The 27,749-nt window shown below is 38.9% G+C and overlaps 1 protein-coding gene across 1 annotated transcript; it reads left to right on the forward strand.

Annotated features, from left to right (window-relative positions):
• The first annotated feature begins 505 nt into the window (after positions 1–505).
• Positions 506–23,979, forward strand: LOC140231912 (uncharacterized). The gene is made up of 7 exons (XM_072312064.1): positions 506–600; positions 1,905–2,053; positions 11,696–12,834; positions 13,340–13,606; positions 19,148–19,249; positions 20,917–21,129; positions 23,355–23,979. The coding sequence occupies exons 3-7, from the start codon at positions 11,757–11,759 to the stop codon at positions 23,684–23,686; spliced, it is 1,992 nt and encodes a 663-aa protein (XP_072168165.1). The 5' UTR covers positions 506–600; positions 1,905–2,053; positions 11,696–11,756; the 3' UTR covers positions 23,687–23,979.
• The last annotated feature ends 3,770 nt before the right edge of the window (positions 23,980–27,749 follow it).

Raw genomic sequence — 27,749 nt, forward strand, 5'->3', positions numbered from 1 at the left:
ATCGGGTTTGGAATAACTGAAACAACCAAAAACAATGTAAAACAAAGTGATCGTAATAAAGTGTGGGTCCCACACTTATCAGAATCTCTCTGTTTTTGATATCTCAGCCATTTCAAAACCAATTTTCATCAAATAAACGTTGAATTCCTCATGGAATTACATGCTCTGTCAGATTTCATAAGAGGTTTCTCATTATCTCACCAAAAAATGTTAGAAACCTGAAATTAGGTCTCAACCAAAACTATGCAATCCCTTTAGAATATATCATCTTGAAGAAATGATCAGTATATGGACTGTTACCCTCTTGACTGTTGTTTTGAATTTGAACAATAAAGCAGGAAAATAAATAATGTAATTATTTCGCTATAGTTTCGACTCCTGTAGTTCCCATTTGAAGTAAAATGTGGTACTTTTCTAATAACCACACACAGTGCAACTGTGAAGTATTTTGTTTGTTTATTTGTTTGTTTGTTTGATTTTTTTTTTCCCTGAAACTCTGTAGCAAAGTCTACTCAACTTTGCTGCATCCGGTCAGGGATGTGTAGAGAGACTACCTCCCTGATCTGGTCTGTTTGCAATAAGCAGGAAGAGAGCCTACATGTGAGCTTTTTATGACATCTGTCACCTAAAATTATGTTGTAAGCTCAGTTCTTGATGTATCCTCATCACCTGTTCCAGGAAAGGGGGTGGGGGAGCAAACTGTCCTCAACTCTGAAAAGGAAGAGTTTAGAATGAGGAGGAGGTGGTGAGGCACGTTTTGTAATTATCCACTGTATGATCCAGTTGTACAGTATAAGTGCAGATCTGATCTTAGCCCTCATCAGAGCATCTTACTTGCAGAAGTTCCAGGCAGTAATTAACCTTTTAGAAAGACACACAAATGTCAACATCATCCAATTTTCATGCTTAACTGACAGCAGAAGAGTGGATGAAACACATTCTAGCTTTCTACCATAGAATGCAACATGGAATATTGACATTAAATTTGAAATAGGATATGTATAGGCAGTCATCATCAGATACACTAATGGAGTCGAAACAACCTGCATGTGTTTCTCCAAAACTTACCAAAGATGAGACTGCATTCCAGACTAAATGCATACTGTGTAGGCCCTACACGTGTATATTGCTCATCATTTTTTCTGTCTTTTTGAAATGTCATTCTTTCCAGTTCCAAAGTATTGAAGTATCATATCCCCTCAACCTTTTTTTTTTATGCCTCCACCTGAAGGATGCTGGAGGCATTATGTTTTCAGGTTGTTTTATATTGATACATGCTTCATACACTTTATTTTCTCTCTTTTTGAAATTTCATTCTTTCCAGTGTGAAAGTGTTGAAGTATCACAGTCCCTTGACCATTTTTTTATATTGATACATGCTTCACACCTTATTCAATCAGCATACCATCTCTGATACTGACACATGACACTGTCTATGAATTCTTTTTCCTGTACCTTAAATCACATTTGATTCAGCTAGTGAAGATTTCCAGATTAATTGAAATGGAAGACACTATACTCATACATTAAGTGCCACTTTAGTGAAGGTGATTACTATGAAATGATGATTGTTTCTGTTTCAACCTTTGGTTATTTCTACAAGGTCTTGCACATGGCATACTTAGGAAAGTTTTGTTGTTAGTCTCTACCCTTCACTATGCCTCAGAGTCAGTTGTTCTGTTTCTCCTCTGAGTGTGACTTTTATCTTTCCTACATCACCCTCTCCTCCTTGCTTGGACCTCTTCCCTTTTTACAGCAGTGGACCATTAGTTTTTAGTATTCTCCCTTCTCCCCCTTCCGTGGAACAGGTGATAAGTGCTTACCCACTCTCCCTCCCCGAACAGAGAGTGTTACATGGCAGTCGTTGACTGGTTTGATTTTTTTTTTTCTCTCAATTTTCCTAGGATTGAACTCGCTACGACACATCCTGCATAGACTCCAAAGTGACTCACACAATCAGAGATCCCAGACGTGCCCAACATGGCTTGCAGTTTGGACTTCAAAGGATGGCCCTTGCTGAATTTGTTGCACAGAGATCCACACTAGAAACAAGGTAAAGGGGTATAGAGTCGGTGGAAAATGAATGAATGGATTTTCTCCCATTTTCGGAAGGTTTAAGGTGTTGTACGTACATCCGTAATGTTGTCCTCTGCTTTGCAGGGTTGGCTGTAATGATTTGCAATAATCGAAGAACTTCATCATACGTCTGTCTACCTTCGCCTAACCCCTGCTGCTTGTGCCTGGGAATTGAGTGAGTGCCAGTTGGCTGTTGTTGATGGTGTTTGAAAATTCTCTGGCAAATGTATCCTAAGGAAACAGAATGACAAGGACTTCCATATTGGCTGTCATTGCTTTAGGTGAGTGCTTCAGATTTTTTTTTTTTTTTTTTTTTTTTTAAAGCTTCAAACCTGTTTATCTTGTTTCACAAGTCTAGTATTAGTAACTGTCTAGTATCAAATTGCATGATGTATATTACAGGGGAATCTTGCAGAATTGAATCCTCCAAAAGTGATGTGAATTCCTGCTGCTCATTGACCAATACAGCAGAAGACAATTTAAAGGCAATGCTATATATTGTATTTTTAAAACAGAATACACATCATTCGATGTTGGGCAATTTGTCAATCAGTTGCAAAGAATACACATCTTTATTATGAAATTTTGAATGAGGGTTTCGTGTATAAAGTGGTATATTGAGGTTAAAATCATTTGTTATTGTCTCTCTCAGATGGAACTGTGTTTATATTTTGCTGATACATTTCATTTCATATAAGAACCCTTCTGCTTATTCTAGACACTGTTGAGAAGTTCTCAATCTCCTTAACCTCTACAAAAAGGAGTCCTTAGATTGGCAATTATACCTTTTTGTGTTGACATGTGTTTCGGTACAACTGTAATGTTGAACAAATGTGGTTTTACACTTATACAGTGTATGTCACTGAACTTTTTGTGCTGGGGCACACATAGCTATAATTTGCAAAGCCTTTTCATTGGCATTTGATCAATTCCCTAAACTTGACCTTACCTGTAAATTAGACAGCCTCATTTTATCACAGTAGGGTTTAAGTAATTTCTGTTCATTGATAGTTATTTTCTAGACCTCTGTGCCAAGTGGCAAAGAAGGGGCCGCTAATTTGCAGGCAAATAAAGCATTTTCAAGGCATTATTGGACGGAAAGAGAAAACTCAACAGGGTACATGTGCACATAAAATGTCACACAAATTATCACCATTACATTGCGAGGCCTAAACCAAACTTTTATCAAGTGTTTCATTTTTAAGTACCAGTGTGCTCTTTAATTGTCTTTGGACTAATAACCTTCAACACAAAGTGTGATGAATTTCACTGCTAATAGTTTTGATAGAAACATTTCATGGAATTTCTTCTGCTTTGATATCCTCTCCAGACTTTCACTTTTATTTTGTGCAGATATAAGCCTTTAGACGAGGAGAAGATATCTTGATAAATGATATGTTGTGCTGATGGTTATGACAATGATATTGGTATTTCTTGCCTGTGACCTTACATGGAACTGTACACCAGCATCTAAGTAATAGTTGACTCATAATTCATTCAGGGAAATAACACATTTTTTTCTTCTAGTTTTTTAGTGCAGTATAGATTTTTAAAAAGTGAAATCAAGTGATGAAATGCGAAGAAATACATAATGTGTAGATGTAAAGCATACATTTTAGTATCCAGATACGACTTACAAAAATTAAACAACAAAAATGTTCTTAAATGTGTTTTCCACATGCAAATTTTTGTATTGATAGTTATTGCATATTGTCTGCTACAAACAACTGCAACTTGTGTATTAAATTGGCTTTAGTTTGATATCAGTGTTGTCCACACAGCCTAAAATGTAAAGGTTTTGAAATTAAATTTTAGGAAAAGATTTAAAAGTGTAAGAGACAGTAAGGATGTTTGTGCATGTACAAATGCAGACACACAGACACACACACACAGGGTGGGCAACAAACAGGTGTTAGTATGACAAATAAAATTTGACTGTACTTGTATCTGCTGCAGCAGTGCCAATAATTTGTGCGCTTTAAGTGCTCATTATGACTATTGTATAGCCTAGTCAGCCCTTTACACACATAACATGTGTTAAGAAAGAACCATTTCCTATCTTTGCTGCCGAGATTGGAATAACTCTGCCAAATTATTCGTCTACACTTGCTTCACAAGTTCCTCTTTAAGCCCCAGCAGTTATTACGGGTAAATTTCCCTTGGTTTTCTAATGAAATATATTTGCCCAGCTGTTCAGTCTGTAATAATTGTAGAGCTAGGCTCTCTGCATGATGTGCATATGTGTACATTAAAATCTGGGCAAATAATATCTTGATCTTTCCTGTTTTGTGATGATAAGCACATGATTTTTCCTTATTGTGTACTAGCTTTACTTTTGGATGAAACAATATTTCCAAATATTTGTCTTATATATATTTTTTTAGCATACTTTGATATCTGTAGATTTTATGAATGATTTTTTTTTAAACGTATCTTTTCAATAACATTCTGAAAAGAGACCTTTGAAAGTGAGATCATGTATTTGCCAGCTTTACTACTTAAATTGTCATCAACCACCAACATTTTTGTTGTTGTTGTTGTTGAGAAATCTCATTTTGAAATGGGATACACCACTATTCACTAATATCAGTAGCAGTAGATTTTTGTGAATTAAAAAATATGATGTATTATTCCTATATGACAGAGCTTAAAAACATCTTTATCTTTGTATAAGACTATGATAAGTCAATATAAAGGGTGAATCTTTGTTGCCCTGGTTGATGTAGTAGAGTTCTAAGGGTATCTTTTTGAATACTCATTCAACGAAAGCCAGCTCAAGAGAATTCAAGGAATGAGTTCATTTCTCATTGCTGGTAGTTGCTCGTAGTCTATATATCTGCACTTTGTTGCATCCATTTCCAATTCTGGCTGCTGTCATCTTGATGCTCACCTCCCTGATGAAAACCACAGTGGCATACACTATGTAAGAGAGCCACTGCCTGTAGTGTGAGAGGCTCAAATGATTCAGCCTAGATTGAAGACTAACAAATTAAGTGGATGAGAACATGAGGCTCTCTGCCAGGTTTTCAAATCCCACCCATGATTATGGAGTCGGCATACAGAGTGTATGATTGAATGAAAGATACATAGTATATGTGGAAGGAAATTCCCCAAAGTTCATGCCAGACGGAACTCCTGTCCTGATTAGTCCCTTTAAATGCAGGGGAGATCCGGATCACTCACTAGAAGTTTTACAGAATAGATGTGAATCATGATAGCTCTCATGTACGTGTGTTTATCAACATTCTGGGTATCTTTCTGTTGGAAATTTTTGATCATCATGAAAATTAATTAATGGAACTATATTTTCCATACACTTGTAAGCTTTTGAACTTCTTATGCTATTTGGCTTTGCTTTACATTTGTTTACATATAATTGTGACTGTGCATCACAAAACCAATGAAAAGTCACACGTCCTGATTTTACTTAGAGACTCAAAATATTTATACATGTATGCCAAATATTTCTGGCGTTTTTGTTTTCACGAATTTTGCAATTTGGGTGCTACATGTATTCACGAATTTAAAGATACTTGAAAATATTGACTCTGATCCCGATATGAATGTGATGTGCATGTACAGAAACCTACATTTCTCCGTTCCCTACTAAACTCCACGATCGTGAATTTAACCACAAATTGTCGGGAAGTCCTGATTCGCAAAAATTTGGACTCGCAAAATATATGGCATATAGTAGGTGAAATGGATCAGCCCAGTTAATCTTGAGTTTTTTTATATTTACTGAAAGAGTAATTCTTCTACATTGTTCTATAGTTTAAGATCTTACAAGAAGTGGGAAATTGTGTTTTAGCAGTTTTTTTCTAAAACATTTTTTTTGTGGTAGATTTGTGTGATTAGCTAGATGTTGTTGTTGTTGTTTTAAAGAACGAAAGGAGAGAGAGAGAAAATGGGGCCCTATACAAATAATTTGCCCCATTGCTAGATGCCCCCATAGCTAGATGTCTTAGAGGTCAGTTTTCATTTCTTAAAAACCCTTTACACATTCTCACCTTCAACTCTGATAACTATTGAAAGAATTATGCTACTGTTCTGAATCCGAAAGTTGTGCTAGTAGTCATGGAAGTCATTATGTTAATAGAGCCTGCTTAATTTCAATTTAATCTGATAATCCCTTCATTGTTGTTGCTCTAGAGTTTCACATCCTGTTTTTGTCCCATTCATTGCACAGAACATGGCTTGGTGTTTGCTTTCTCTCCATTATTTAGATGCCGGTAAAGTAGGTTAAGAAAGTCCATTTGTACTGTAATAGTTATACATTAATTCTAAAGCTTAGAGTCTGCATTTTCAGAATCTTAGCTAAAAGTCCATGTCTGGAGACTTTTTGTTGATTTTGTGATGCAGGGTCACAAATATTCTCCCATGGAAGAGTATGGCAGAAGGTTCTGCCATCAGGAGCAAGAAATGGTCCACTATCATGTCTATCCAATCAGAGCTGATGTTTGACTATAAACCATGCATGAAATAAGTACTTGTGGTGTTTTCTTTCTATAGCTAACTCTGTATGTTTTGCTTTGTTTGGTGTGGTTTGGTTTTCAGGGCATGTCACACCAGGCAGCTGTGTGCATATGTGATGCAATTTTAGTGGCTCTGCCTTGCCCTACTTCATTGTGTAACATGTTATGTGTTCAAGCATTAGGTAAGCGAAGTGCTTATCCTACATCAGAAGACATTTTCTTTAGAGGTGACTCTATGAATCATAGATTACATCATGATCTGGAGTCCTTCCTGAACTCTCAGTGATGTTCCAGTACACTGATACCAGGACACTGAAGCGCAGGAAAGTACAGTACAAACGCATTCAAAACACGGGAAGAAACGCAATCACATTAGTTGTGCTTTGGCGAATTGTTAAAGGCATTGTTTACCATCTGCAGGTGAAACAAAAAACCAGCTTTAGTGCTTCAAAATAGTTCTGAAACGTGAGTTAGGGATAGAAACGACCAGTGTAAGAAAAGTAATCAGTATTTATAATCAATGTAAAGTATTTAAAAAAAAGTGAACAATGGTTATATTAAAATTGTAGACTAAACTGTTGACAGTTATGATTTAGTGAGAAAATACATTGTAGGCTTAATTGCAAAATTGTAAATGGTAGGATGTTTTGTGATGCAGTACCTTTAAGACATGCACTTATGTGAAATTGATAGTAGTGGGGCAATCGCAACAGTCTGTTTCATTTCATTGTTGTGGGACTGTGATGGTATTACAGATTGCCCAGTCATGTGACCATTGTTCGGACTAGTGTAAAGGCATTATGTGTTAAAAGTGAAAAATTAAAAGCATGACAATCCGACAGTCAGTTCGATTGCCCTTTTCTGAATTGCAGTCTGTTTGAGTGAGTGATACAGTGCAACTCAGAAGGCTTATGAAACCTGAGGAATTAAGTTCTTTACAGAAGTTCGTCTTACCATACCTAAAGTTATTTCTTTGGTATGAATCTTGCGGAATACGAACCAATGTCTTTGAGATATCACACATGGATGACCAAATGGGGCAGTAAAGGAGAAAATAAGTTCAACCGACTTCCGCAAACCTGACTCAAAGCTGGCCAGTCAGGATGTTGGGATGTCATGACTGATGCCCCCCCCCCCTTCACCATGCATCCTTCAAAATGATATTTGAAGACATTGCCTTCTTTGTGTGCAGTATTTGTCCTGCCATCATCGTATCCCCCCACCCATGAGATTGCCATCTCTAACAGCCCCCCTGCATTACAAACAATTTCTGGAGCTGGCATCCTATCCAAGATGACAACTTCCTTCCCTGGTGACGGCTGCGGCTGCCGTTTCTCTCGGGGGTGATTTCATCACCCCGGCCTGTACCCTGTTCCTTCCCCCTCCTCACCGACATGTGTCCTTGCCTGCTGCTGGGACTGAAACTTTCCATCAGCTGATATGACAAAGAGGGGCTTCCTCTATTCTCTCCTAGGCCAGAGACTGGGGCAACCTCAGGGGGTTTCAGGACAGGGGGGCAGGTATCCGTGCCGTGATGTATCCGCCTGGCCATAACGCCCCCGATGACAAATATGGTGAAAAGAACTCGCCTCCAGTCATCCGCTCACTTCATCTGCTCAGCATTTTTACAGTCACAAATTTATTGGTACAGAGTGTGTGCTTATGTAGCTGTGATAAACTTTGTATTCATACTCTGTGAAACATGATATTTTCGCGGCATGAAATTTTCGCAAATTGCCACTGGCATTCAATGCATACGGTGTAGGTAAAGACTTCCATGTGCATTCTGATTTCGCATATCTTGGCTCACACGAAATTTGCAAAATTGAAATGCACGCGAACATTCCTAGTTTTACAGTAGGTCCCCTATAAATTTGGTAGGTTTATTCTATTGTTTTTCCAGCCTGCTTAGTTGTTGTTCATTAACCATATTGTCCATTCTACTTTGTGTCCGCTTTAGTGTCTAATACAATCCCTGTACAATGCGTGATAGACTCCCCTGTCAATGAAATTTTGTGTCTTCTGTCATGGGTTCATTTAATCATAAAGACAGCATACAGTGAAAGTTTTTCACTTTAAAACTGTAGTGCTTTCATCTCACAGTGTTTGAAGTGTCTCAGTTTCACTTACTCTTTCATTTTTGTACTACTTTTTCCCATGATTTTCCACTTCTCTTTGTTTAAGAGCAAGAGCCCTTCAGTTTTGATTAATATGCCTGCCCTCATACATATTGCAGTATTGATATGAGTATTAATCCAAATGACCCATTTGTATTTTTGTAATGCATATAGTCTGTGCTATACAGTTCGTTCATCTATCTCTTTTCTAACTTTCTTTCTGCCTATCATGTGTACATGTATCTAGACAGATACACAGTTAGAAAAGAGACATGTGAACGAACAGAATTAAGATATCAATCTATCAATCAAATGTGAATATGCTGTCCCCTCCCCCCCCCCCCCCCGACATTTAAGAACTGGCTTGCTAGGTATGCTGTCAATTTGTGATATATGAAATATCCATTGCTAGAAAGTCATGTTTGTTGTTTTGTTTGTGTTTATACTATTATCATATACCAATGTTGAACATTGAGGATTTGCAGTATTGTTTAAAATAGGATAGAGCTTAAAAGAGAATATACATTATATATTGGTACTGGGGGGGGGGGGGGTGGATGGAGAAGAAAGGGATTTTAAAGGGAAGTAATAGATATGGGGAGGATTAATCAAATTGGTTAAGGACTTTGTTTTCTATGCTGAGTGATAGATTGTTTGATCCATGTGTCTTTTCCTGCACGCATCACAAAAAAAAAAAAAAAATCCTTGTGATTTTATATCCCCCATCCTATCAGAAGGGATTTTCAAGTTGATGTTATCAGCATGCAGACATTTCATCTCATCGTTAAAAACCCCAAAACGAAACAAAACCAAGAGAGTACAACAGCTTTGACGTCATTTGTCACAGACTGACAAGTGGATATGTCGGTTTGTGTGTCAGTTTCCAGTGATGTCAGGGACGAGGCCTCTTCAATCATACAGGAAGACGAGTGCTCGTCTGCTGATATTCAACACCGATGTTGATGTGGCAGGATGCGATGAGGATTATTTGTCAAAAGTCAGTGCCTGTAGATTCATTACGTATCTAGCACAAAAAGCCTATATTAGGTTAATGTGCGGACATTCCGTGCTGCTTCATCATTGGTCAGTGTAATGCAAGGATGTCTGTCCAGCTCTGTGTTGGATGATCAAAGCCTGATTTGATGCAGTTGCAACTGTGAGATTATTGCCAATTCATAAAACTCTGTGACCAATCTTGTTCTTATCTAACATAAAGCAAATAGCATGAATGAACAGTCGATGTGTATGTGAAAAGAATGTAGGAAAGTTATGCCAAATTTTTGTGGGCTATTTCACAGGGAAAAAAATAGCCAGGTAAAAAGAGGATGCATGGAACTCAAGTTTGCCATTTCGATGATTGCGTTTCAGATGTTGAATTTTGTTGCCTTCGTGACTGTGGCTGTGTTGTTTAGCATCACTGCTACTCAAGTTCTCCTGTCTTAATTGTGGTGTGTCTACAAAGTATGGTAATTTGGCAGTCTATGTTAAATGTTATTTTGCTACTTTGTGCATACACTTACAAATGAATGATGTTTTGACTTGAAATGAATTGATGTTTTGACTTTGCTTCACTTGGGTAACATACAGAAGGGCAATGAAAATTGTCATGATTGTCAAAAAAAAAAGGAAGATATTATTTTCAGTTTTAAAAAGTCTGTATACCCATCTGATTTTCAATGTCTATGTCTGGATCTGAACAGCAATACTGGAATTGTATTCTAAATTGTCCTACGGTGTTTAATGTGTGTGCAAATGTGCCCTGAGTTGAGAAATGACGATTTTGCATTTCCATAGGTTGCCAGTGCACATGTGTTTCAAAACATTGGCTAGGAGTCAAAGTTTGTTTGTTTGCTTGTTTTGTTTTTGGCTAATTGTTACCTGGCTCTCATGCGTGCGCTTAAAGGGTGTGTACAGTTCTGGTCAAGGTGAAAATTTAGCCTTTAACATTTTGCAAGATATTCAGAAACCACTCTATGAGATGTCAAAGAGCATGCAATTCTAAGGGGTATTAAAAGTTTATTTAATGAAAATTGGTTTTGAAATGGCTGAGATATCCAAAAACAAGGTGAAACAAAGAGATCCTAATAAAGGCGTGGCCTGTCGCCTTTTACTATTATCACTTTTTTGGATATCTCAGCCATTTGAAAACCAATTTTCATCAAATAAATGTTGAATCCTTCTTAAAATTACATGCTTTTCCATATTTCATATGAGGTTTCTCATTATCTCACTTTGGAATGTTCAAAACATGAATCCCCACCTCAACCAGTACTGTGCAGTCCCTTTAAATAGTCATGTGATGTATTTTTTAAAGAGGATTTACAGCCAAACTTGCTGAACCTTCACTGTTTGATGAATTTTATGTGTGAGTGTGCATAATATAGGCCTTTCAAAAGAGATACAGCTGTAACATTTCAATTTAAGGATACATGTGTAAGATCCTTCTTGATCCATTGTACAGTACTGTGTTTATTATTCTGAATGACCAGTTAACATATTGATGACTCTTGTTTTCTCCATGCCATCATTTGTCTTATTTTAGTGGACATTTTGGAAATATGCTAAAAATTAAGAAACTGATATATAATTAGATATTACCTTCCTACCCCCTTTTTAGATTTTTCTTTTTCTTTTAACAATTTTGCAAGCTATTTATCTTTTATCCTGAGAAGAAAGTGACCTGTAAATTTGCAGTGGTTATGATATGTTCTCAGGAATTAGCTGGCAGTGCTAACTACATAAATGAAATCTGATTTGCTTGAGGTAATGATTGCTGTTATATTTGTTCGTGTTTTTGTTGAAGGTCAAATCATTTATCAAAGGAACAAAATGTCAATACTTATCTATGAAAATAAAGGCATTCCCAGGGACTAGAACAAGAGGAAGAATTCCCTCCAACTTGTCAGCCAGCCAGCTCGCTAAAGATGACCCCCATATTGGTACGTGAGTCAGCTATCAAATAGAATTTATATCTACCTCTGCATTTTTCCCCTCCCTTCTCCCCCCATCTTTCCCTCCCCCACACAGGTTCTGACGTTGGACTGATCCAGAAAAGCCCCACCAGGAAATCCCTACCTACAGCCTCACCATGGGCACAGTGATGAGCAGTCATAAGAAGGGGAGGAAGGTGATCGCCGCTGACATGCCAGACATGCCGGCTGAGTGGCAAAAGACGGAGCGGAAGATCGAGTCCGCGTCGCCGATCGCCAACACGGAGAAGGACGCGGCGGCGGGCGACGCGGAGCAGGAGGCAAAGTTTGAGGAGCAGCGTCTGATAGTGGAAGACAGCATGGAGTATTTGCAGAGCAACGACGACTATGCCACGGAGGAGTGCTTCAAGATCTACGACACCCTGCGACGGGCGAGCACCATCAAGCCTAAATCAAAACGGGTGATGCTGGCAGAGCATCTGGTGGATCTGGGTTACTGCGAGCTTTTCAAACGAATGTGGAATGACCTGAACAGCTACCAGCTCTATGTTGATGAGCCAGTGCCAAAAGCCAAACAAGCTCTGTCTAACTTGAAGAGGATGTTGGGAAGCTACTGGAATTTCACTGACTGCTCCGATAAGGTGTGCAGAGAGTTTGGCAAGAGCAAAGCCCTGGAGTTACTTGCCGAAGGGCTGAATGACCCTGAGCTGAGCGTGGACAAACTTATTGATGATGGGAAGAGGTATGTTGTCAAAGGAATTCTCGGTATCATGCATAATTGTTGTAGACGGATAATGAAAAACCGCCAGCGATGTTACCGCGTTGTTGATCAGCTGCAGGAGCTTTCCACTTCCTCGTATCTCATCGTCCGTTCTAAGGCGTTCATCGTGGTGGCGTATGTTGCCAAAAAATCAGAGATTGAGAAACTTGAGACCAACGAGGCCTGCATGAAATTCATGCTCAAAATGCTGGAGGAAGCGCTGGGGTACAAAAACCATGTGACCAAAAAATACGGCTTCTCAGCCCTCGAGACCCTTCAGGGAATCTGTCAGCTGGCATTGAATGACTCCAATAAGCGTTTGATCATGGAGCTAGGGGGCTTGCCACTCATCGGCAGAATGCTGCAGGACAAGTTTTCTGATGAGGAGAAGGAGATTGCGGCAACCACCATCTGGCAGCTTGCCTTCGTGGACGAGAACAAGGAGAGAGTGCGACAAGAGCAAGACATCATCAAGTGTAAGTCACTTTACGTGTTGTTTGAAAGTTTGCATGGTGATGTCAATGAGGGAGAGAGGTTTGTGGTACCGATGTAACACCATGTTTGTGTAGTCCTTGAAAGTCACTCGTAAACTTGACCCTGCCATTTGTAAGTCACTTTGCTTTGAGATCTGTCGTACTATTCATTTTGAAAGAGAATTCAGGGGAGATGTTTGCCAAGGAAGGCAATATGTGTATGAATCTTTTCTCATATTTGAACAAACATTTGAATATTCATTATTATTTTAATTTTAGTAGAAGTATTTTTTCGATTTCTTGTGAAGATATAATAAATTTGGCGATATAAAAATTACTGCATGCAATGCATGTGAGATGGTAAATTTGAATCCCTTGTTTGTGATGTAGAATAAAACCTTATGGGGTGACAATAACTATGAACTTTGATAATTTGAGAACAGAGAGATGTGTGAAATGAATTCATCGAATTGAAAGGGATTATGATTTGTGTACATTTGATTCGCAGCCTTGATGGTATTAAAGAACAGTGACAGTCCAACTATCAGAGACTCGTGCACGGGGGCATTGTGGGAGATTTACGACTCCAAGGTGCCGCTGGGTCTCCACAACGAGAAGTCTGAGCGCTCTGTCAGCTCCTCGACGCTGTCCCTGAGCAGCGAAGCGCCGCACATCATGATCAGCTACCAGTGGGACAATCAGGAGAGAATGATTGAGGTCAGGGATCTTCTCATCAAAGCCGGCTACAACGTCTGGATGGACATTGACAAGATGGGTAGGTACAAGCGCTCCCTCGCACCGAACGTCACAACTGACCCTGCCAGCCTTGGCGATGGCATTGTACACACGGTTGTTGTGGCTCGATAGCTGTGATTAACATCCTTTAACTGACCACAAAAGTGATACATGGGTAAGCCATTGATTATCGGGATGTATTTCCTCGGCTTGGCCTAGTTTCCCACGCTGTTCAAGTCTGATTATTTTCTTTTCTCTCCGAACTCTGTACCGAGGAAGCAGTAATATTTAAGAGCATCGTTATTGTAATCCATTGAAAACAGTGTTCAGAGGATGGTGAAGCATACCAGAGATGCAGATCGTGGCATCCGTGATAGTGGCAGTCTGATTCCAGAAACCACAAAATGACTTCATCTATTGTCACAAAACACAAAGGTTTTAAGTGGCATGATAATCACTTTATGTCCATGTTTACTCTGGGCATCCACTTAGATGGTTTGAATAGAAAGGAACAAATGTATCCAAGCAAAGTCTGTTGGACTCCAAGTTGCGTATCAAGTGCTTTTCATAGAGTTGCGATCTGTGCATGTAGGTATTATGTGCAGCAGAGCAAATCTTGCAAAATGCAAGTGGTTATATCTATAAGGGAGGGGGTCACAGGTACTAACTTCGCCATGTAAATCTTCCATTTTCTCATGATTCATGATTATCCTTTATACCATTACCCAAAACAACCAAAATGAGTATGAAATGATGCACACCATAATGAAGCAAGCTGTGTGCGGATACAATGTAGATTACACCTTATTCCTGCATCAGTTTTTACGTCCTTTTGATGTATAAAGTGTCCACAAGATGTAGTTTCATTCAGTCTCCTTTTTTTCCCCTTCTTGTAATGCTACACCCTGCTGCTTCCTAGAAGTTGAAAGGAGATGTTTAGTCACATCATAGGGAAGTAACTTAGCACAACTTTGCTGAATTCAAACCTTTTTGCAGTTCTAGAGGAGCAACAAAAGAATAATATGAAAGTTTGCTTTTTCTGCAGAGATTAAGTGCACCTCAAGTATTCTTTTCCCCATTGGAAAAAGATTCACATTGTTCTTTTTTACTTTGTCTTTATTTTCTTTTGTTCTTTGTTTGCTTTTTGTTTTATTTCATGTCTACGTACTGATAGGTATATATTTCTTGTTTTATATTTATATTTGAGAATTTTGCAAGTTGAATACTATTTGCGAGTTTTAAAACATGCTAAAATATTAACTGTGACTCCGACATGAATGCGACGTGCAGGTTGACATTTCTCCATTGCTGTACTCCGCAATCGTGAATCTAACCACTCATGAATTGTCAGGAAGTCCTGGTTCGTGAATTAGACTCACTAAATATGGCGTATACAGTGTGTGTCAGAGAATAGGAGTGGCTTAGTAGTGAGGATGTCTTGAGGGAGTATTCTACCAGGAACTGTTGTTGGGAAGGGATGGGGATGTTGAGGGTTATTCTTCCTGAGCGAGGATGTGACATCAACCACCACACTCTTTACTATACTATGGTATGCAGAGCCAGAAGCAGAAATCAATACTGACAGTGTGGGAGATGAAATTTAACCCATTAAGTCCCATACCCAAACCATATTTTAGTGGCTTGGTGCTCTCTTATGTTGTTACAAGTATGTTACTTCTCATTGTTAGTATTTCATTAAGTAGAATAAAAGTATTTCTTTCATTTGAGTTATCTTTGTTTGTCATAATATTCACAATTTTTACTTCATTCAACGTCATTTGATATATGAAACAAATATGGAATACTTTTATTCAAGGCATTGTTGTTATCATTGCCCCCTGGAATCCCAATTCCCATGCTATGATCCTCTAAGCAAGCTCCTGAAGTCGTAGTGTGAAGTCCATATAATCTGTAAACTATTATAGCTTGCTCTGTACCTCCTTCCCTCTTTGCTTATCTCAGTGTTTCTACCTTCCTTCAGTAGATGTTATCTATCATACCTGGGGGGCATTTCATGAAGCATTTTGGTCAGATATTTTTCTGACAAACTGTTACAAGCTACTGAAAACCTGGGGGGCATTTCATGAAGCATTTTGTCCGACAAAGTTGTCGGACAAATTTGCTCTCGGCCACTCAGATGCAAGGATTTCCGTAGCTTGTAACAGTTTGTCAGAAAAATATCCAACCAAAACGCTTCACGAAATGCCCCCCTGATTGGCTGAGAGCAAATTTGTCCGACAACTTTGTTGGACAAAATGCTTCATGAAATACCCCCCAGAAGAGCCACTACCTCCATTCTCATTACAATGAATTGAAAAATGTATAGGTTTGATGCAAATCAAACAATGTGAATCCACTTTAAGTGACGTTGGTATCATTTGTCTGCATTTCAAGTCTGCATTTTTTTTTTTCTTTGTCTGGCAAATTAGGTGAGAAATAATTGTCACAAAATGAAATCGTAGTATATATTCTGTTGCCTTGTAAATGCCATTTGTCATGGAGCAGATGGTGGCAATTGCTCCCCTGAAATTTCTGCATACTAAGCCAATCATAAATTCTGCCCACAAACATAACCCTAACCCTAATCCTAATTGTCATATCAAACTAAACCTAAAACCCTATCACAACCTTAACCCTATAAAGTCCTTGGTGAAAATAAGACCACAGAGCAATTGTCGCAGGAGCAAATGTCGTGTCACCGAGCAGATGCTGTCTGAGAAATATTTGCAGACAGAGATTGATTGCACAGAGACCAAACATATGAAGGATTTGACAAAGGGTCTTTGCTGCGTTCCCATGAAACAATGCAGTGAATCATTGTGGATTACTCTCCCTATCACATCTGACTTGAACAGAGATTATCGTGAAAGCGTGAGTAATTCAATCATGAGTTTGAAGCCGGAGATTTTGGCACTGAGGTAAGTTCCGGTGACTACATTCTTGGTCACAGAACCCAGTGCCAAGTTTCCCCCAAACCAGTTGAATCATGTGATGGAAAATATTAGTATCCATCGTCAAAGCAAGACCTCTGTTGTGCTCCAAGGGGTGATGTTTTCATAGTTTACCCTGACCCCCAGGCTTTCTCCTGTCTCTGTTATGTCGAGTTGATAAGACATCCACAAGAACAAAACTATTACCCTCTGCACACCCTCTTTTTAAAGGAAACCAAAACCCAAAGAGAAATGTTGATTGAGTGAAAGCAGCAACATTAGTAGAACACATCAGTGAAGGTTTGAGGAAAATCGGACAATGGATGTAAAAGTTATGAATTTTTAAAGTTTTGGTGTTGGAACCGCTGGATGAGGAGACTACTAGAGGTTATGACGTATGAGTGGACAACAATATAAAGAAAATATAAAGGGAATTCCACAAAAATTCATTTTTCATGAAAGTTACACATTCCATCAACTTGATACTGACGTACATGTATGTTAAGGGTATCAATTATTCCCCCTGCTTTCTGAAAGCAGTTCAAGTGCTATTTCATTATGCTAGAAAAGTGAGTTTTTGTATTTGGGTTCCCTTTAAATGTGAAGTAGATAAATCATCCACAAGGACAATGACTATTACCCTCTGCACACCCTCTTCAATGATAACATCTTGTATTGTGATCTTGGCAGCGCATTTTTAATCCAGCATTCATTTAACAATAGTATACATTCATTAACAGAGATGGCATGCTCTTAACCCATTGAGGACAGACTAATTTTGCTACGACACGCATTTCCCATAGACACCTGCCCTAGTATACTCAGGACTCGTCCTCAACAGTTGTTGTTGTTGTTTTAAAAAAAGAAAGAAGAGAGAGAGAGAAAATGGGGCCCTATACAAATAATTTACTCCAGACAACACTAATATAAAACAAACATTATAAATCTTAGAGATATTAAACAAGAATATAAATACCATGTCTCCATGAGGGACCTCATAATATTATCGTCTCCACGAGGGAGCTCATATCATCAAAAACCCCTCAACGTTAACCCTCAACGGGTTACAAATTACACACAAGTCTAGAAGTGAGGCTAGTCATCAGTAAGTCCATTAAGGTCCCAATTACCTATGAAGGGAAGCAGAATTTGGTTAATTGCTCTATATTTCCTGTAACGTCTAATTGATTGTGCAAACTATATAAAGTGGTTCCTATTCGTACATGAACATGCATACTGGGTTTCCTTGTAGTCGATATTATGTGTGTATTTTTTCTTGTTTTTCTTATGCGCCCGTAGGACAGGAGGTATTCTAGTACATCAGTACCGGTATTCTACATTAAAACTATTATTATCAGACCTTGCAAATGATCTTAATCAAATCTTCCGGTCTCAATATCCCACCACATGATACACTCTGTTGCAAACAGTGCCTCTGTTAAAGCCACACAACACATGAAAAAGAATGCCTATTGAAAACTCTCAGTAAATATTAGGCAGAAACAGTTAAAATACATCATCTCTGTGGTTAATAATCATCCCACTTTTATAGACAGCATAAGTATTGGCAGTAAGGAAAAATTATGCCATATTATGTAAACATCCTCTATCAAGTTTGTTTCATGTTGTTTTTCATTTCCCTCTTAAGTTTGTGAAAAGTTTAAGAACGTCAAGACTGAAGACACAGTCATATCTAACTTGTGTTGGAAATCATGAGCCATAATGACAAATAGGTGACTAACCTTGAATGTGCAATAAAGAAGCTGTGAGCAATACTCCTGTATGTTTAGGATACAGTGGACTCATGTTATAACGAAGTCCTTGGGACCGGCAGTTTTCTTTCGTTATATCAAAATTTTGTTATAACCAAACAAATAATAAAAATCATACATAGAGTGGATAATGTTGTGGCCTGAATTTTTGCTTTGTGGTAAACAGAATTTCGTTAAAGCCATGTTCGTTATATAAGTAACCGGAGTGCACTGTATTGTCATACGGTGGCTGGCTACAATTAATGCTTCTCTAATCAATGCATGGCATGAGAGTCAAAAAAAAAAAAATTCTATAAAGTATATCAGTGTTTTTCCGGGGAAACTATTCAAAGCTCAAGTACAGATGGCTGTTGTTTACTTCACATGGTATTATGTGAACTTGAAAACATTGCACTTCTGTGATATGACCATAGTGTAGAAACTGTAGGTACTGTAAAACCATGAATTTTTATGAAACTTTTGCAAAGTTCACCACGAGCCAAGATTTTTAAAATTGAAATGCATGCTAAAGTTTTTTTGTCCACACAATGCATTGAGTACCAGTGGCAATTCGCAACACTTCCATTCTGTGAAAAAAAAAGACCTGTGGCTCCAATTCACAAAAATTCCATGCCGCAAATGTTTATAGTTTACAGTATTTTACATCTGCAATTCATCTATCAGTGTTCATATCTGTCTGTGTAGTGTATCAAACATGATGGCAATACAATACCATGAGAAATTTGTGTTTTGGATCAGCATTTTCAGCAGTCGTTTCCAAAAAATGTTTTGAGGATGACAAATTTTAACTCCAAGCATTCAAACTTTAAAAAATCTTGAGTGATGTAATCTGTTCCAAAATCATGTGTTTGTTTTCTTTTTTTTTCCCTTCCCAAACAGCGGGAGACATCCTCGGTGCTATGGCCCAGGCTGTTGAGAGAGCTGCTGTTGTCTTGGTCTGCATGACTCAAAAGTACTCTGAGAGCCACAACGGAAGAACAGGTACATTTGGGTGTCTGTCTTACAGCAGTATATCACACAACACTGGTACACACCACTAGTCCTTACTGTTCACGTCATCATCAAGTCATGGGGGGATTGGGGGGGGGGGGATATGACCCTTCATCATCAGATCAAGTGGAGATATGGTTATAATCACAACAGATTCTTAGAAATGTGAGTGGTTAGATGAAAGGATGGATGGATAGATCAAGAGGAAGAAGTGTGTATGTTTAGATGGATGGATGGATAGATGAACAGAAAGACTGCTAAATTGATGGATGAATAGATAGAGAGAGTGAAAGGGGTGAGGAAAGTAGAGACATAGATAGACATGCTGACAGACACACAGAAAGGAATTTAAACAACTTTCATTGGAGCTTCTGATGCACCACTAAACATTTATTGATTCTTCCAACAAAATGCTTTCGATTGCTGACTTTAGATAATATTGCATCAGCTACTTTGTATTTGACATCAATATGATAAAACTTAAGTCGATGATTTGATTTGAAGGAAACTGGATATTGTCATTTTTCAGTCATAGCAGCCTCATTGCTTATGATTCAGAAGTGTCATCAGGTACGTGGAAATTATACATCACTCCTGTGATATTCATGATTTACCTTGGCCTATATGTTTTACAGACTCATGTGTTTAAAAATCAATCATACATCTACTCACAAAATCTACCAGCACCACACATCCAGGCAGTGAGAGAGTTCATTGCCTCAGTATTAAAGTACAGTCTGAAGTCATAATTGATGCCAGCAGTATAATGCTGGCTTGTTCATTTGTAGGTCACCCCTTTGCCCAAGTCCAATAAGTGTGGCAGAAATCTGTTAACAAATGGCAGACATTGTTCTGAGTTGTGTCACAAAAGGGCAGACACTGTCGTAGTCCATTAGCAGGGGACAGACACGGTTCCTCCACTCGACTCGCACAGGAAATCATGTTAAATCAAGGCAGATTAAAGGCTGGACTAAGTAGGTGTAGCATGGCTGTGTGTGAGATTGTGGGATAGTTTGGGCTGCCTGTTCTTCTACTGAGCAGATGTTGTTATCTGTGAATGCAACATACTTGTGTTATGAAACACACTCTTTCAGTTCTTTTGAAAGCTATAATATTGCCATTTGTGAATAATTGATGATGAATTTGATAGTATTCCTGAGTTGCATGTGTAGTCATTTGTAGGAAACTCTGCCATGCATTTTCCAAAGAGAGAAAAAAAATGAGTGTTATATTAAGAAGATGTATTTGATAAAGTCATGGCTGAACATTCCAGGCATCAACTTTTGACAAAATTCAGGTTAAAATAAGAACAAGGCGATGAATTTCCATGCTTAATTGCTGACTAATCAGTAATTATTACTCTGTGCTATCAGAAGTATGAGCAGAAAATGCTGCCTTAATTTGTATCTGCATGTGTTTAATTCCACTTAATCTCAACAGGAGAGGGTGGCAGGGTGGCTTGTGGAGATAATCCATGTTTGATCTTGATGGCATGAAACCTTCCAGCAGTGGGGCTGGCAGTAAAGTGCATGGCAGTTGGGTATTATACAAAGAGTGAAGCCCTCGCAAAGTGAAAACTTGTCATCTTGATTTCAATTGGCATTGACTCCTCTTTTGATCTTTTGATCCACCCCTGCTCCCCCCCCCCCCCCCTGCAGAGGCAACATATGCCTACAAACTGAAGAAGCCGATTATACCACTTCAGCTGGAAGAGGGCTACGACGCTGATGGTTGGTTGGGGGCGCTTGTCGGCACGCTGCTCTACTACAAGATGTACTCAAGCCAGGTGGCATCAGACAACCTTCAGCCTCTCGTCAAGGAACTTGGAGACAGGGGCAAGCTTCCAAAGAAAGTGTCCGTCAAGCCAAATGGTCAGTATGTTTGAAAATGTGTCTCTTTCACTTCATGTAGATGGAATTCTGTAAATTCCTTGTGCTGTTACCATCCTTCATGAACTACAAGAAATATGGCATGTTAACATTTAGTCATTTGTAATTTCATTACATCATTTTTGGTATGACTTTTCCCTTGTCATTTATGCTTGATCAATATCATTTTACACTGCCTCCTTTTTACTAGTTTTTGTTCAGAATGTTCTGTTTTCATGTGATTTGTTTATGTTTGGATATGTTGTATGATTCACAAACCAATGTAAGATATATAAAATTCAAATATGTTTGTTCTTCTATTGTACCAGTATATAATAATACTTAGAGATATTTACATTATACACTGTAGCTGCATAAAAATCTTATGTGTATGTCATGAACAGTTGTTCAGAATTTCTGTACACATCCTTTTGCACTCATTAATACTTATTAGGGTCTTAGAACATAGATTTATCAAGAATGAACTTACCCGGTGCTAACAATCGACATAATATGGGACCCAATGCTTATCGGTGTCTTGAGGTATTGTGGACTTTATCAACACTATCTATACGGCTGTATTCGAGCTGTGGGCCTTTTATTAAACCTGCTGAGGACGGGCTGATTTTGCTGCAACACGCATTTCCCATAGACACCTTCCCAAGTATACTTGGGACTCGTCCTCAACGGGTTAGCATAGACCATTCCAAATGCCTCACCAAATGATAACAGCAGTATACTGCTGTGTGCCTGTTTTCAATCAAAGCTGTGTACAAATGGTGCATTTCCACAGTGATCAAGTGTTATGCATTATATTGGCTACACGTTAAATATATAAGCCTAGACACACAATTTAAATAACACGCAAGTCATATACTTGTGCACAGACACAGACACACACGTACACAAGCATGCCTCGATGGATTATCAGCATATCTTACCACATAATCCCATCAACTAATGTGAGAAATTGTGCATCTTTTCTTTTTTTCCTGCATTCCATGATTTGTCATTTCCCAAAAATTTTGATGTGACTGGCTTCATATACAACCTACTGCCTCTTCATCAATATGCCACATTTCCTGGGAACTAGAATTGCATATGATAATCAGATTGTGGATTGCATATTAACACTTGACATGCTATCCACCAGATATGATTACAGCCTTAAACCCTGAGAGTTCACCTTTTTATTACTTAATGCATGTATCGCCGAGGCAGCTTTGCAGTTACTCAACTAATGCGAGTCGGGTGCCTCTCGCTATCTGGGAGCACTGAGAATTGATGATGATGATATGACTTATCAAGGAAATGACTCCCAGACACACCATGGGGCCCTTGTGGCTTGTATTACAAAATTAGTTTGCTTTCAGAATTAGGATCATAACAAGTCAGCAAATGTAGCTTTAAATTAAGTCTTGCATATAATTTGCTAGTGGTACAGTGTGCGCTGTGAGAAGGGAAGCTGGTTGATATTAAGTCAGCCTTAATTTTGTGAATCATGTAATTGGTTAGACCCAAGAGTATTATATTCCATGCTGCCTACATATTGTTTTGTGTGGTTTGTTTAATTTTCAACTTGTGTGTGGGTGTGTTTATGATAAGTCCTTGTTTCTTTGTAGGTTTTTGTGTGTGTTTGTTAGTTTGTGTGTGTGTATGTATGTTTCTTTTCAGTTGTGTCATTTGCCTAGATGCATTTTGTTTTCTGAGGCAGAATTGTGGAGTTTGAATCTTAGATTATCTCATTTTGTTATTATCTTTCATCTACAGGTATTAAAAGATGTAAGAATATGGTATCTGCTATGTCTCGTATCATATTGTAAGCTCATTTTATAACAAAGAGGATGATGCTCTAAGAGTTATCCACATGTTTCCTCAGTTTTGTAAGGTATTTCCTGTCAGTGATAAATTTCATGTTTAACCCGTTGAGGACAAGTCCCGAGTCATGCTAAGCAGGTGTCTATGGGAATTGCGTGTCATAGCAAAATCAGTCCGTCCTCAATGGGTTAAGATTTTTCACAATGTGTGGAAGGTAAGGCTGAACACCATTTTATCCTGCAGCTGAATGTGAGGCTCCATTTTTCATTGTTGAGTGATGCAGTTTTGCATCTACGCAACCCCCTCCCCTTTTATCACAGTACCATGTGTTGTATTAGATAGTGTTGAACCAGTGATGCTATTGTTTCATCCATCTCAAGCAAAATGATGTGTCTTGTTTTGTCACACAGGAATTGTCCCCCACAAATCTATCCTGACAACAAGTCCACCGCCCCGCCCTGAGCCCCCTGCACTCCCGGCAAAGTCATCCATCAAGAGTGCCCCGAACGCTGTGGCCATCTCCAAGTGGACCCCGGAGCAGGTCCGCAGCTGGCTGGAGTCCAACAACGTCCACAATCTGCATGCGACGCTCAGCACCCTCAACGGAGAGCAGCTGGTGCAGATGCGGAAGCAGCTCGCCCGCGCTCCGGAGTTCTTCCACCGGATCCTGCAAGACGAGCTCCACCTGGGCTTCGTGAGCATTCTCAGCCTGACCGCCGCCCTGGACAAGCTGCCGGTTTGAGGTGCGGTTACGGACGGTTCCTCGTCTGCATGTGGGCGGAGGCTCGTCTGAGTGGGATGCTGGGATGCCTTCGGCAGTTTTGAGGATCATCATATGAACCCTCCACATGAGGTTCCCCTTCTTGACACAACCTTGGGCTGGTCTTGACAGCTACACCTGGGATTTGGCATGCTGCCAGCAAAAAGAAGGACACTAAACCCTTGGGTGATGCTAGGGTGCATGTAGCTTCCTCTGTGCAGTGTGTGTAGGATAGTGTTTCTGTGTGTACAGATGAGTGTCCTGCACTACTGGAAAGGGGGCAAGGAGAAGGTATGATGGTGTTGATCATTCCGGAAAGTGAGATCCCATATTAAGCAGTGCTTTGTTTGGTGCTTCAAAAATTTGACCGTTTTTGTTTCAGTCTCCAGAGGAAAGAAGGAGAGCAGTGTTTATGTTGAGTAGATGAGACTCGAACTCCATCTTATGCTTCTTCAAGGCATACATGGATGTCCATTTAAGCACTTTAAAATGTTACGGTGGGATCGAGGTAGCAGTGCAACAGTTTGGCTGTGTCAGGCAGAACATGTGGAGTGGTGGCCATGTCTTGCGAGAGTTGGCAAAGCCTGCCAGCTGCACTTGAAAATGAACAGTGACCGCTGTGTGTGAATGTTTAGCCTGCATGATTGAACATGGCACACTGACGGTGTGGTCGCCTAAAAATGAAAGCTGTACTTCCTTTGAAGGTTGGCACTAAACTGTCCCACCCATGTCCTTTCTCTCTAATCTAGGACCAAAATAAGTCCTTTAAAGTGGCATTAAGAGGCCTGGAGGTGTTATGTGGCTTTTTTTATGTACTGCTGCATGGAGTCATATAGCATACAGAAATGTTACACATGCACGAGAGGCATGGCATTATGAATTACTGTAGAGATCCCAAGGACAGAGGAAATGCTTCGTCAAAACTGGCGCAACAAAGTAGAAGGTCCTCCCACGCTCTTTTGGTGTACGGCAGGAGCAGCGGCAGCTGTCGGAAGGAGAGCTCCTATGGGTTTGTGCATGACGAGCGTCTCAACTGTTTCTCCAATTAAGGAGGTTGCGGAGGGATGCTGATATTACGGGGCAAGTTACCTCGCTGAGAAAGTTTAATCGAGTGATAGTATCAGATTTAGGAATGTTTTGAGATAAATTGGACAGGTGGTGAGAGTAACGACAGTTTGAATATCAGTAACTCAGTTCGCATGTAGTCTTATGGAAACCCAGAGATTGCTGTGTTTGTCATGTGATTGCTGAATCGCTTGTCTGAAATCCACTTTGTCGTGTACGCAATACACAGAAAGACTAAAGATTTTACTCTTTTTTTTTAATTTTGTAAGAAATTTATGTTTGTGTCAGAGTTGGTTTTTCATAAGTCAATAGCCTTGATAAATGTTTAAGCAGAGTGGTGGACAAAATTTACCTTTAGGTATTATGAAAGTTGTGCTGTCAAAACTTTGCAAACATTTAGCTAGTAAATAACTACTGATCAGTTTCTTTTCTATCACTTCCTGAATTCCCATTTCTGGCGTGGTTTTCGTGAAGCACTTCAAAGTAAACAATGTGTGCTAGCATTCCTGTTTCCATGCATGGTGTCTCCCTGGCAACTGTTGGTGACTGACTATAAACTTTTCTGGAGTCAGACAGCATTGGTTTCATATCAAACCATGGCAGACATTACAGAATGAAATAGAACCATGTATATTTGTAACATACTCTCTGAAATATTTTGAATGATGTGGGACATGACATATGTGAGAAATTTCCAACTATGACCCTTCAATTATTTTGGTAAAAGTTGGGGATGATAATTCTTCAAAAGATTTGAGTTATCTTGAAAGAAATCAAGCTTGTAATTACAGTGTATAGCAAAAAATTGTAAATCATCACGAAAAAATTGATGAATGGCTGTTTACTGGATACGTGACCAACAGATATTATCTTCTTCACCGTAATAAGACCAAAGAGTCATTTTTAGTTGGCATGTTGATACTTTACCACCAATTGGTGTGCAAATATCAATAACTATATGTCAGGTTCTGGTTGTGCGGTCTACTGTGTGAGCAGTAAGTCATTTAGATTTGATATGCACATGAGAGCTATGCAAGGGTCATTGTAAATGCTGCTCCTATGTCCAAATCATGCCTTGCGTGCCATTGCAAAGAACACACCAAAGCTAGTTGTCACATACAGGTATTTATAAACAGAAGGCAATGATCATTACAAAATGGAAAGAGAGCTATATTATGCAGTCTTTGGCTTTATATGTACATTTGTACATCATAGACAACTATTTCATTTGGGTCAGTGCAATGTTAATATTTAGTATGCAATAAGTTACATGAGGCTTTACAAGAGCTGTTTGCGACAAGACAGTAGTCAGATTTATATTTCTGTTGTCATAAATCGTGTTTTGTATTGTATTGTGTTGTGTTATTTAACTCGCGTGATGTCTGTAAATTATCTTGTTGAGTGATTGTCGGTCTGGTTTCCCTTGGTAATGGGAGCTCTACATGGCACAAGTAGGAAAGTTAAAAGGGTTTTTTTTCTTTTCTTTTCTTTTAAATTCTCTACATCTAGTGCGAAGATATTTGTTTTGTAATATCTGGTGAAACTTTCCGTCAAGTTTCTATGGCATGGTGGTTTGCTGGTACAGTGATTTGGGAAATACAGTCTCACTTTTGACTATTCTTTGGTGTTGTTTTACAATTAATGGCAGTCAATTTATGACTCTCATTTCAAAGTTACAAGACATGTTCCAAGTTTACAGTCTTTCATAGCAATTTCTCTGTGCCCATGTGAAGACGACGTTTTGAGGAAGGATATTTTTCATGCATATTTTTGTACATGAATAAATGTATGTAATGATACCACATACAATGGAAAATCATTGTTACATGAGTTTCACCTGTTTTTATTATTGCTATTTGTTAATGCTTGAAAGGGACTGTACAGTACTGGTTGAGGTTAGGAGTCAGGTTTATAACATTTTTTGGTGAGATAATGAGAAACCTTTAATGAAAGAGCATGTGATTTCAAGAAGGATTCAATGTTTATTTGATGATAATTGGCCTTGAAATGGCTGAGATATCCAAAAAAGCAATCCTAATAAACTTGACAGGCCACTTTTATTAGGATCTCTTTGATTTACCCTGTTTTTAGATATCTCAGTCATTTCAAAACCAATTTTCATCAAATAAACTTTGATTCCCCTTACAATTGTATGCTCTTTAACATTTCATATCTGAGTGGTTTCTAAATATCTCGTAAAAAACGTTACAAGCTGAGTCCTCGCCTCAATCAGTACTGTACGGTCCCTTTAAAGTACAGGATAAGGTATCTAACTCCTAGTGTGCCATATTCATGTGCCCGGCTCAGTCAATGGCTTACAAACTTTGCATATTTTGCTCAACCACACATCCATGCACAAACCAATTTGTTTTAGACACTGGCCAATCGAGAAATAGCCATTATAGCTTTGTCATAAAACTTACATCACAGCAAAGCCTGCAATTTCCTCTGTAATTTGCTTAATTGCATTTCTAGCATGAACGCTTCTATAAAAAATTATGTGGCTTTGAAAAACAGTATGTTTCCAAAAAGTGCTCATGCGTTTCAGTCTCAGAATAATGTGGCACCCAAGGGGTTTACACCGTGGTACACTTTGTGCACCATGGTGTGTATCAGGTCAAACACTTCTAACCAAAGGATGCAGTAAATGTCACACCATTGCTTGAGATCAGAATACAGAGAGTAGGTGACACAAGGATGACATAAACCAGACCAAAACAACACACATCTTCAGACACAAACACAAACACCTAAATAAGGCAGGGCTGCACACTAACCCATTTTTTTCTACTCGTCCAAACTGTCTGTCGGACCAGTAGGTACCCAATTTTTCCATCTTTTACTGGTCCATTCCTGAAAAAAGTTACTGGTCCAGCTGATTTTTACTGGTCCTGGACGGTTGGACCAGTGCCAGTGTGCAGCATTGTATAAGGGTTGTTACAGGTGGCTCTGGGAGATACACAACAGTGTGCACAATGTA

This window comes from Diadema setosum, chromosome 1 (assembly GCF_964275005.1).
Source record: "Diadema setosum chromosome 1, eeDiaSeto1, whole genome shotgun sequence".
In the NCBI taxonomy this organism is placed as follows: domain Eukaryota; kingdom Metazoa; phylum Echinodermata; class Echinoidea; order Diadematoida; family Diadematidae; genus Diadema; species Diadema setosum.